Consider the following 13,220-nt stretch of genomic DNA (forward strand, 5'->3'; position numbering starts at 1 on the left):
CTTAGAGAGGTCTCAGTGTTTCAGAAGTAAAGACTGGCAGAGGTTCACCAATCTGTGAAAAGCAGCATCTAAAAGTTGTTGATCAATTTAAGAATAAAAATTGCAAAGACTTGAATTATATCAACACCTACAAAATAGAATATCAACAAAAGATTCTGAAAATACGGAGAAACCTACGTATGTGCACAAGGGACAAGACTAAAACGCAATATTGAGTACCTTAGATGGCACTGTATTAAAACAGACATGATTCTGTGGTGGACATTACTGCATGGGCTCAGGAACACTTCCAAAAATCTTTGTCTGTGCGCACAGTTCGCTATGCAAGTTAAAGTTTGATCATGCAAACAAGAAGCCATATCTATTTGGCACATCTTGAAATTAAAAATACGAAAAAGAAGACCCAGGACTGTTAAGCCGTTAGAATCCTATATCAGGAATAGGACAACATTCCTCTCCCAAAACTCTAGAAGCTTGTCTACCTAGATGTGTTGCTGCCATCAATTTTAAAATTACTTTTTTTTTTAAATGGTACATTTTATCAGTTTAAACATTTTATAGGTTTTCTTTTTTCTATTGGGACTTAAATATGGGTTTAGGTGATTTGCAAATCATTACATGCTGTTTTCATGTAGATTTTCCAGTGTCTCACTTTTTTTGGAACTATGGTTGTAGGCGCGTAACAGCACAGGAGAAGGTATTTGTTTTTGAACATAAGCCCTTGTAATAAAATATTTCATCTAACACGCAATGGTGAATTTTGAAGTAAGGTGCAGAAAGAAGAAATGGGGAATTAATTTGTCCAATGGAAGTAGTAGCTTTTTGGTACATTCTAATGCAGGGTTTTTCAACCAGGGTTCCTCCTGAGGTTGCTAGGGGGTTCCTTGAGAAATAGGCGATTTCTGCCTCTCAGATAAGTTCCCAATGACACCATTTTTCCTTTTAGCTATCTTTAAAGGGGGTAATTCTTCCCAATGACGACAAGAGTAAGGAGCATTCTTCCCACTGACTGTCACACTAATGTGTCATGAGTTGTAGATTTTTATTTTTAGCAGGGGTTCCCCGAGACAAGAAATTTATTTCAAGGGTTCCTCTGTATTGAAAAGGTTGAGAAAGGCTGTTCTAATGGTTTTAACTAGGACCAGGCAATGAGACCTTCTTTGGATGTTTAAGAGTAGAGAACAAGTATTGCAGAACAATGTCCTCACTGAGACCGAACACTGGAATCACCTTGGAAGAAAATATGGTCTTGAAGAAAAGATGGAGTACAAGGGAAAGGCTCTTTACAGTAACAGCAATTCAGAAACACATCTGATAGACATTAGAACAACCAAAAAAAATCTACTTTGCAGGAAGGAATTGCTAAGGGTATATCCCTGATGGTTTTTAAGGTTGGTTTCTGCAAGGCAGAGAGAACCTAGAAGCAATGGGTGCTGCAAAGGGGCCCAATACAAGAAACACCTTGAAAAAAATGGATTTTTGTCTTACTGTAAAATCCTTTTCTCTGATGTTCATTGATGGACACAGCTTCAGATCTTCCTTGATCGATGGGTTATGCTGCCCTCTACAGAAGTAAGACAGTAGGTGGAAAAAAAAAAAATCAACTACGCCTATAGGGCAGTCCCAGGGGGTATACTCCCACTTGCTGCTTTAGGATCTCAGTTTTGTAACAAGCAGTGTCAGAAGAATACATAACCCAACTCCACAGAGGGATGGGTGCTGTGTCCATCAATGAACATCAGGGAAAATGATTTTACAGTAAGACAAAAATCCAGTTTTCTCTTTCATTGACGGACACAGCTTCATAGCTTCCTTGACCGATGGGATGTCCCAAAGCAGTGTCAGCATTAGGGGTGGAAAAAAAACACTGCAATACATAAATTTCTCAAAAGGGCTAAACTTAGCCAACCAGGAGCTTAACCAGGAAAAACTGGAGCTCACCTACCAAGATAATAATTACACCCTCAAGAGGTAGAAGCCTCCGCAACAGCGGCCTGCAAAACTTTGTGGTCAAAAGCAGCATCCACAGTTTAGAAAACATCTAACTTGAAAAAATTTGGTGAATGTGTGTACAGAGGACCAGGTGGCCGCTTTGCAAACCTGGACCACTTACGCCTGATGCCGGAAGGCCCAGGAGGCACTAAGCGCCCTCGTAAAATGTGCCTCAACAAAAGGGAAAGGAGGAACCTGACCATTGATGGAATAAGCCTGCACCACCGTCTGCCTGATCCATCTGGAAGTGGTCGCGGCGGATGCGGCCTGCCCCTTACGAGAACCATCCATAAAGGACAAATAAGGAATCTGATTTGCGAATCAACTCAGTCGCAGCCAGGTACACCCTAATGGCCCAAATCACATCCAGGGAATGCAAGGCAATTTATTTTGGATGTTTTTGCTTAGGACACAATGAAGGCAAAACAATGTCTTGATTTAAGTGGAACCCCGACATGACCTTAGAAAGGAATGATTGACAGGGACGTAGCACTACTATGTCCCTGTGAACCACCAGGTAAGGTGACTGACAGGACAACGCAGCGAGCTCAGAGACCCTGCGTGGAGAAGTAATAGCCACCAAGAAAACGACTTTCTGTTACAAAGTAAGCAGAGGAAACTCACAAATTTTTTCAATAGGCGGTTTATGAAGAACCGTCAGTACCCAGGGGGGCTCCACGGACTGTATCGGAGGAGCCAGGTGGCAAACCCCCTGCACGAAGGTGTGAACCAGGGAATTCGTGGCCAACGGTCTTCGGAAGAAAATTGCCAAGGCTTAAATCTGGCCCTTGATGTTGCCCAGGGCCAATGTTGATCTACACCTCTTTGTAGGCGCCACTCAGTGAAGCAGTAATAACAAATTTATTAAGCTCATATCAAGACTTGCATAAAAGCAAAAAGTGGAGCGTCATGACCCGGCGTCCTTCCTAATTCACTGTGTACCCGTTGTGGAAGCCGCCAGCAGCCTAAACCAATCCGGGGGCTGAATCATAGTGTGGCTCCGCCGTACCGCATAACTCACAGAAGAAACGTGCGGCCGTAGACGAGGAATGGGCGATGGAATACCGCCCATTCCTCGTCTACGGCTGCACGGTCCTTTTGTGAGGTATGCGGTTCGCCGCAGCCACACTCTGCCACGAGCTGCCCTCAATGATAGCACTAACATTATGTTTTTGGAACATTCACCATCAGTCTGGATAACATCTCACCTATCAAGACTGTCTGGAACAAAGGACCCATCCCCCAGCAAGAGCGCCCATTCTTTTTCCTTTTTCACCTCTTTGTAGAAACGCCAGCAGCCGTGATACCGAAAAAGAACGGAGGGAATCTCCCCCAAGACTCACACCAAGCAAAGTAAGCCTTCCAAACTCGATGGTAAATCTTCCGAGAAGTAGATTTCCTAGCTTTCAACAGAGTAGGAATCACCGAATCCGACAACCCCCTGTACTTCAGTACCTGGCTTTCAATAGCCAGGCCATTAAAGCCAGCAACTGTAAAGCAGTCCTTGGAGGTTCTTGGGACCTTGCCACAAATCTCGGAACCTTCCGGTTGACGCATGAGGCTAACAGGTTCAGATCGGGGGTCCCCCACCGGAGACACAGTTGTTGAAACAACTCCGGGTAAAGGGACCATTCGCCCGGACTCAGGGCCTGCCAACTGAGGTAATCCATCTGCCAATTTTCCACCCCTGGAATATGCACAGCAGAGAGGGCAGGAACAAATCGTTCTGCCCACCTCAGAATGCCGGCCACTTCTTTGGCCGCTAGGGCACTTTTGGTGTCCTCTTGATGACTGATATATGCCACAGCCGTGGCTTGGTCTGATTGAATCCTTAACGTGTCCGTTAAGGATTCAATCCTTCCAGGCGATTCGTCCACCGGGACAGGCAAAGCCTGATTGCCTGAATTTCAAGGATGTTGATCGACAGATTGGACTCCTCCCAAGACCAGACTCCCTGGGCTGATTTTGTGCCCAGGACACCTCCCCATCTGGACAGGCTGGCGTTCGTGGAGACCACAATCCAGTACAGGGGGAAGAAAGAACTTTTCCTGTCGAAGCGCCTGGGAGCGAAGCCACAGAATTTGGGACCCCCTCGTACTGCGGCTCAACAGGATCAGACTGTCCAGTAACCGTGGATTCCTGTCTCATTTGGCTAGAATCTTTTTGCAGAGGTCTGGTATGGAACTGAGAAAATGGAACCGTCTCGATGGTGGAGACCACCAGGCCCAGCACTTGCATGCAAGTCCTGAGAGATGACTGGCGGTTGGATAACAGGAGCCGAATCGCATGCTGCAATTTCAGCTATTTTGTTTCTGGAAGAAACACCCGGGCTGAGACAGAATCCAGAGTCAGACCCAGGTAGTCCAGCTTGTTGGACGGAATCAAAGCAAATTTCTGAAAATTCAGAGTCCAGCCGAACTCTTGCAGAGTTCGCACCGTGATGTCCAGATCGTCCTTCAGGACAGAAGGAGACTCTGCTCGCAGGAGATCGCCCAGGTAACCCAGTACCGTGATCCCCCTTTTCCTGAGTAAGGCTAACACTGGGGACAACTCTTTTGTGAACACCCGAGGAGCTGAGGTGAGACCAAAGGGTAATGCCACAAATTGATAGTGCTCCTTGTCTATGGCAAAGCGAAGAAAATGCTGATGCCTGACATAGATTGAGATGATATATATATATATATATATATATACACACACAGTGGGTACGGAAAGTATTCAGACCCCCTTAAATTTTTAACTCTTTGTTATATTGCAGCCATTTGCTAAAATCATTTAAGTTCATTCTTCTTCCTCATTGAATGTACACATAGCACCCCATACTGACAGAAAAACACAGAATTGTTGACATTGTTGCAGATTTATTAAAAAAGAAAAACTGAAATATCACATGGTCCCAAGTATTCAGACCCTTTGTTGTGACACTCATATTTTTAACTCAGGTGCTTTCCATTTCTTCTGATCATCCTTGAGATGGTTCTACACCTTCATTTGAGTCCAACTGTGTTTGATTATACTGATTGGACTTGATTAGGAAAGCCACACACCTGTCTATATAAGACCTTCCAGATCACAATGCATGTCAGAGCAAATGAGAATCATGAGGTCAAAGGAACTGCCTGAAGAGCTCAGAGACAGAATTGTGGCAAGGCACAGATCTGGCCAAGGTTACAAAAAGATTTCTGCTGCACTTAAGGTTCCTAAGAGCACAGTTGCCTCCATAATCCTCAAATGGAAGACGTTTGGGACGACCAGAACCCTTCCTAGAGCTGGCCGTCCGGCCAAACTCAGCTATCGGGGGAGAAGAGCCTTGGTGAGAGAGGTAAAGAAGAACCCAAAGATCACTGTGGCTGAGCTCCAGAGATGCAGTTAGGAGATGGGAGAAAGTTGTAGAAAGTCAACCATCACTGCAGCCCTCCACCAGTCGGGGCTTTATGGCAGAGTGGCCCGACGGAAGCCTCTCCTCAGTGTAAGACACATGAAAGCCCGCATGGAGTTTGCTAAAAAAACACCTGAAGGACTCCAAGATGATCAGAAATAAGATTCTCTGGTCTGATGAGACCAAAATAGAACTTTTTGGCCTTAATTCTAAGCGGTATGTGTGGAGAAAACCAGGCAATGCTCATCACCTGTCCAATACAGTCCCAACAGTGAAGCATGGTGGTGGCAGCATCATGCTGTTGGGTTGTTTTTCAGCTGCAGGGACAGGACGACTGGTTGCAATCGAGGGAAAGATGAATGCGGCCAAGTACAGGGATATCCTGGACAAAAACCTTCTCCAGAGTGCTCTGGACCTCAGACTGGGCCGAAGGTTTACCTTCCAACAAGACAATGACCCTAAGCACACAGCTAAAATAACGAAGGAGTGGCTTCACAACAACTCAGTGACTGTTCTTGAATGGCCCAGCCAGAGCCCTGACTTAAACCCAATTGAGCATCTCTGGAGAGACCTAAAAATGGCTGTCCACCAATGTTTGCCATTCCTCCTTGCAGATCCTCTCCAGTTCTGTCAGGTTGGATGGTAGAGGATCCCCAAATCCAGGTGTGAAAGACTTGTTGCATCTTTCCCCAAAAGACTCCTGGCTGTATTAGATCAAAAGGGGGCTTCTACTAAATACTGAGCAAAGGGTCTGAATACTTAGGACCATGTGATATTTCAGTTTTTCTTTTTTAATAAATCTGCAACAATGTCAACAATTCTGTGTTTTTCTGTCAGTATGGGGTGCTATGTGTACATTTATGAGGAAGAAGAATGAACTTAAATGATTTTAGCAAATGGCTGCAATATAACAAAGAGTGAAAAATTTAAGGGGGTCTGAATACTTTCCGTACCCACTGTAAGTCTTACCTTTCTATGCCGTTGGCCACTATATGTGTCCAGGCTTAACCCATTATCGTGGGCACCACCAGAGGGGGGATCTTCAGGGTCTGGGAACCAATGGAAGGGACCACTGCCCTGGACCTTTACAGTAGCCTGCACAAAATGCATTTGCTGTACTCTGTTCCAAGGTAAGTGACCAAGCAGGATTCAGTTCCCGAACTACATTACAGGCAGTCCTCACAGTGTGGGGTCCAGGTAATGTTCCCAAGGTATTACTGAGGTTACGCATATCTGGATGCACTACATCTATTGTTTATATATATATATATATATATATATATATTTTTTTTTTTTTTTTATTTATTTATTTATATATATTTATATATTGTTGAAGAATTGACTAAGCCCCGGTTCACACTAGGGCGACCTGTGAGGCGACCTGGTCGCCTCACAGGTCGCCGCAGGTCGCCTCCCATAGGAAAGCTGCGGACCCGTTCTAATAGGAGCGACACAAGTCGCTCCGACCTAGAAAAAGGGTTCGGAGCTTCTTTGGGGCGACCAGGAGGCGACCGCCATAGACTTCAATGTTATGAAGTCCGTGGCGGCCGCTCCGAGGTCGCGGCGCGCTGCTCGCACCGCGATCTCGGAGGTCGCCCCTGCAAGTAGCGTCGCTCATATGTGAACCGGCGCTAAATAATCCGTAATAAAGAAAAATAAATAAATAAACTTGGTTTAAGCAGAAAAAAAAAAACTTCTACAAAAAGGGGAAAAGAGGTCCATCACCTAAGGACACAAGCAAAGAACAGTGGACTCCTGGAGTAGGGTGGGGTTATAGGAGTTTGCCCAGGGGGAGCAAAGCTTTTACCAGTGTCCAATCACTTGAAGTTTAGTAGCCTATAAACCTGTGTCTATGAATATCCAGCCTGTGTCCTATACTGTACAATTAAAATTTATGTTTTTCTTTAATAGAGCAGGGGAAGGTTATAATTTCTGTTGCATATATCCCTCACTTTCTGTTAGGTGAAATGGCTGTCAGCAGGACAAGAAATGTGGATAAGGCTTCATGTACACTAGCAGCTCCTTAACATTTTTTTTTGCCAAAGCTCCTAAACTCAACAACTTCATAAAAGCCTAATGTGTCAATGTACACATAAGCTTTTAGCAGAGTTTATGAGCTGCTGCAGCTAGGCGAGGTGCAACCTCCTTCTCCTGAACGTGGACGAATCACGTTCAGGATAGGAACTAAATGTAGGCAGGGTGTACATGAAGTCTAACAAAGGCCCAGGTAGTAGTAAAAACCTAAATATTTTGGCCTAACATAGTTTAACTTTATACCTCAGTTATTGGATTATTCTATATTTAATACCAAAATCCAGAAGGCAATGGGAGATACAGTATATATCTCTTAACCATAGAAAACATCAAAGAGGTTATATGCAGGTGATAATTTGTATTCGTCACATTGGGTTTCATATTTTCACAAATTGTAAAAAGGTAAAATTGCATGTAAAACTTGTTGATCTGTGGATAATAAGCTGAAGCGAGCAACAAATCGTCAAACACAAAATCAATCTTGAGAAGTACATTAAAAAAGTGAAATAAAACTTTTAAAAAAAAGTCTCACCTGCAGGCATTTTCAGTCCAGGATCCAAAATTAAGGTTCCAACATGTAATTTTCATTTAGACACTATCCAGCCATCTGTTGAAGAAAAACATTTTTAACAATATCTAAATGTCTGGTACAGCACTATAACATAGATACAGCTGCTCTTTTGTGGAAAGAATCATTAACGAATACACATTCTGGTCTGCCTATATTGACTGAAAACAAAGCCTTTTATTTAACACCAGCAGCTCAATCTAGTAATTTATCAGAAGTTGAAAGGAAGCTGTATTGGCATGAGGTACCTTTTTAATGACTTACGCAATTCCCAAGAGCAATATCAGTTATCCAAAGAGCAAACTTATTTATTTTTAATTAATTTTTTGGTCCACTTATCTGACTAAAACTACTGTTCATGGCTGCAGTTATTCATACAAACCTACGTAAAAATGAAAAAAGTATTTAACAAAGCGGTTCCTAATCCCCAAATGACCATTTAAGTCTGGGGGCCATAAAGATATAAAGGATCAAAGGTTAATTCCACTTTCGTGGGACAAAAAACATCAAATAAAAAAGAAAAAAAAAATATAGCGTATACAATTGCGACACAAGTCATATCGTAATTATTATTATTATACAGGATTTATATAGCGCCAACAGTTTGCGCAGCACTTTACAATGTGAGGGAAGACAATACAGTTACAATACAATTCAAAACAGGAGGAACTAGATAATTGAATGTTATTTAAAATTACCTTTCCTTTTCACTCTGCAGCCACTGTAATTTTCTGAAAATTCAATGCAATATGGCTACCTAGAGTTGTTCTGTGCACAGAACGTGTACTGAACATGCCCTTAGAAACAATTTCCTGCTTGCGTGGTTGGCTCACCAATTTTCCCAGAAGTCTGCTTAAGCTAAAAGTCAGATTTCAGGCATCCCCTGCAACAAAAAAAACTGAATTTTTGTAAAATCTTACCGTAAAATTCCTTTCTCTGAGTCCTCAGACAGTCGCCACCCACTCATACAGTCTTTACCAATGGGGTATTGACTTCCTCTCCTTAGGAGTAGCTAGGCAAAAGACTTATTAAAACAAAAGCATTACCATAGACACACCCCTGGGGATGTCCCACTGGTCCAATACCCCTCCTGCAATAGCCATCCCAACTCAGTTTGGTATCAAAGCAGTAAAGTGTATAAGAACCCCAAAAGAGGGGCGGGGGCGGCGACTGTCGGAGGACTCAGAGAAAGGAATTTTACGGTAAGATTTTACAAAAATTCAGTTTTCTCTTACGTCCTCCGACATTTGCTGCCCACTTATACAGTCTTCACCAATGGGGATGTCCCAAAGCAGTGTAGACATGAGGGGTGGGAAATGCAACCATCAGAAAAGGCAACGCAGTACCCATATCAGAGAAAGGAACCTTACAAGAGCAGCAAGGGAACCTTCTGGGTAACACAAAAGGCTCAACAGGAGCAACAACCCAGGAAATCAAATAACCAAGGGGTAAACAACCCCCACAGCCAGGGACTCGCAATAAAATCTGGGTCCCCTACTGGACTGCCGCACAGAGAACTTTGCGGCCAAAGGAGGCATCAGCTGATGCCAGAACATCAATTTTGTAGAATTTGGAAAAGGTGTGCACTGACGACCAAGTCGCAGCCTTGCACACCTGGGCCACCGAGGCCTAATGCCGGAAAGCCCAGGACGCACTCACCTTGACAGGGAAGGGTGGTACCCGTTCCCTCAATGAATAGGCCTGAACAATTGTCTGTCTGATCCATTTTGCAATGGTCGCCGCAGACGCAGCCATACCCTTCCGAGGTCCTTCAGGAAGGACAAAGAGGGAATCAGATTTCCGAAAGGATTCAGTCGACGATAGGTAAACCTTGATCGCCCTGACACCATCCAAAGAATGCAACGCAATCTCCTTAGGATGCTTAGGATTCGCACAGAGCGAAGGTAAGACAATGTCCTCATTGGAGGTGAAAATCCGAAACCACCTTTGGAAGAAAGGACGGGTTTGGTCGCAAGACCACCTTATCCCTATGAACCACCAGGTAAGGGGAGAGGCAGGACAAAGCTGCCAACTCCGACACTGCGAGCAGAAGTGATCGCCGCCAGAAAGGCAACCTTTTTAGATAGCAGAGGTAATGAAATTTCCCTGATGTTTTCAAACGGGGAACGTTGTAACACGGATAGAACCAAGTTTAAGTCCCATGGAGGCAGAGGCTCCCTTCTAGGAGGGGCCAAGTGACGCACACCTTGAATGAAGGTGCGAATCAAAGAATTAGATGCCACAGGGCGCTGAAAAATACCAGCCAGTGCAGAAACCTGGCCCTTAAATCGTAGCCAACGCAAGGCGCTGGTCCACACCAGATTGGAGGAAAGCCAACACTCTCGCCACCGAATATGACCGAGGAGAGAAGCCCCTGGACTCACACCAGGCAAAATAAGCTTTCCATGTTCGGTAATAAATCTTACCAGACGAGGCTTTTCTAGCCTTGATTAAGGTAGGAATGACCTCCGAGGAGAGACCCCTGTCTCTCAGGACCTGGCTTTCAACAGCCATGCCGTTAAAGCCAGCGACTAAAGCAGGATGAAAGATCGGACCCTGAGACAGCAGATCTTCCCGCATTGGCAGCTGCCAAGGAGGCTCGACGGCCAGATGAACGATGTCCGCGTACCAGGACCGGCGTGGCCAGTCCGGCATCACCAGAATCACCAGTGTTTGTTCCGAGGCCAACCTGCGAAGGAACCTGGACAACAACTGAATCGGAGGAAAGGCATAGATCAGACGATACTGATGCCAAGGCACCACCAGCGCATCCGAGGCGTCCGCCAGAGGATCGCACGTTCTTGCCACGAACCTTTCCACCATGTGGCTTAGCCGAGACGCAAACAGATCCACATCCGGGGATCCCCACTTCGCACACAGCATCTGAAATACCTCCGGGTGCAGGGACCATTCCCCCTGGTCCAGGGTCTGGCGGCTCAGATAATCGGCCTGCCAATTCTCCACACCCGGAATGTGAACTGCCGAGATCGCCGGGACATGCTTCTCGGCCCAAGACAAAATTCTGGTCACTTCCTGGGCCGCCCGGGCACTCCTAGTGCCCCCTTGGTGGTTGATGTACGCCACCGCAGTGGCATTGTCTGTCTGCACCCGCACAGGACGGCCCTGAAGACGATCCAACCAATGGAGCAGACACAGCCTGATCGCTCTCAATTCCAAAATGTTGATCGGAAGGGAGGATTCCTCCTCCGACCAAGTGCCCTGGGCAGATAGGCTGGCATCCGTGGTAATCACCGTCCATAGTAACGGCCAGAAGGATTTTCCTTCCGACACAGCCGGGGACTTAAGCCACCACAAGAGATCCATTCTGGTTTGGCGGCTCAGAGACACTCTCACGTCCAAGGACTGAGGTAGTCTGTCCCACCTGGCCAGGATCTCTGCTTGGAGAGACCGCATATGAAACTGTGCAAATAGTATCGCCTCGAAGGCCGATACCATCAACCCCAGAGACCGCATACAGGTCCTGAGTGACGAGGATTCGTTGTACCTGAGGGACCTGACCTCGGATTGCAGGGTCCGGAGTTTGTCCTCCGGTAAGAACACCTTTGCTTGAGCAGAGTCCAGAACCATTCCCAAATATGGGAGACGAACCGAAAGAGACAAGGTCGACTTCTGAGCGTTTATCGTCCAACCGAACTCCTGGAGCGTCTGGACCGTAGTGGACAGATCGCGCAGCAGGCTCTGACTGGCACTCGATCTTAACAGGAGATCGTCCAGATAACCCAAGACCGCAATACCCTGCACCCGCAGCAGTCCCAGAACACTTTGGTAAAGACCCTTGGAGCCGAAGCGAGAACGAAAGGTAACGCCACAAACTGATAGTGTTCCTCCGATAGCGAATCTGAGGTACCTCTGATGACCCTCGAATATGGGGATGTGTAGATACGCATTCCTTCAGGTCGATAGAGGCCAGGAATTCTCCCGGGCTCAGAGAGGCCACCACCGAGCGGAGCGATTCCATGCGGAATTTTCGAACGCGCACGAAGCGGTTCAGAGCTTTCAAGTCCAGAATCGGACGCACTTTGCCCTCCTTTCTGGGCACAGTGAACAGATTTGAGTAAAACCCCCGAAATCTGTCCGGATGAGGCACCGGGACAATTACCCCCTGAGCGAGGAGATCCTGCACCGCTTGATGCAGGTCTTGTAACCACCCTGGGGTCAAATGAACATTTGAGGGAAAGAATCTGTCCGCCGGCCATGAAAGAAATTCGATCTTGTACCCTGATCGAACGATTTCCTGAACCCACCTGTCCTGAACTCGGAGCAGCCAAGGTTGGAGGAAACCGCGTAAATGTCCCCCCACCTCTGAAATGGGTGAGGGCGCCCCTTCAGGCAGAGGCTGAGTGAGCCGCCGCATCAGCTTGACCGGATTTTTGTTTGCCGGCCCAGGGCTTTCTCTGGCCACCCTGGCCCTTGAAGGGTTTCCCCTTGTACTGTGACTTGAAGGCACGAAAGGAACCCTGATTAGGTTTAAAGACGGGACCCCGTTTGCCGCGAAAAAACTTGCCCTTAGGATTCTGGGGCAGCAGAATGCTCTTGCCCCCAGTGACTCCCTTAACCAATTCATCCAGGGATTCCCCAAAAAGGCGAGACCCGCATAGGGAATGTCAGCCACCGCCTTCCTAGATTTCTGGTCAGCCGACCAGCTCTTCAACCATATCAGCCGACGGTTAAGCACCGCGGCACTGGACAGGCGCGCAGCTAAAGGGGCCTCATTCAAGGCTGCATCACACAAATACATGACCCCTTGATAAATCTGGTCCACCATCTCCACGGTTGTGGGTGGGGCAGAATCAGCCACGAGTGTGCGTCTGAGCACCTTGGTCCAGTCCGCCACAGCCTGAGCCGCCATGACAGAGGCGAAAATAGGCCTGAGCATGGAACCCGCCACCACATAGGTGTGGCAGGCAAGCAATTCCAGCCTCCTATCCATAGGATCCCTTCAAAAGATGACACAATGCCCGGAGGATTGGGCTCATCCTCTAAATGTAGTGTTTCTTTAATGGCAGAAATCAGCGCATCCATAGCCGCGCGTTCCTCCGGCGTCCCAGGGGGGGAATCATCCACACCTGTAACCTCCGCCTCCCCCTCAGACTCTTGCAGGTCCTGAGAAGAGCGAGACCCTGAAAGGGGCACGCTACCTACAGCAACCATGTCACATTCAGAATCAGAAGAAAAAGAAATCCTAGGCCTTTTTCTAGCAGCACGTTTAGACATCAGCACATCCAT

At 46.5% G+C, this 13,220-nt stretch overlaps 1 protein-coding gene across 1 annotated transcript in view; it reads right to left on the reverse strand.

The window, feature by feature from the left end:
- AHI1 (Abelson helper integration site 1) overlaps positions 1-7,993 on the reverse strand; it is a gene marked incomplete at its 5' end in the record, with an annotated part of 647,577 nt that extends 639,584 nt beyond the window's left edge. The window contains 2 exon segments of the mRNA XM_082249437.1: positions 7,938-7,965; positions 7,967-7,993. Of these exon segments, the coding sequence (XP_082105563.1) occupies positions 7,938-7,965; positions 7,967-7,993 (55 nt within the window).
- Positions 7,994-13,220: the final 5,227 nt, after the last annotated feature.

Source organism: Pelophylax lessonae (assembly GCF_965119305.1).
Source record: "Pelophylax lessonae genome assembly, chromosome: 3".
NCBI lineage: Eukaryota > Metazoa > Chordata > Amphibia > Anura > Ranidae > Pelophylax > Pelophylax lessonae.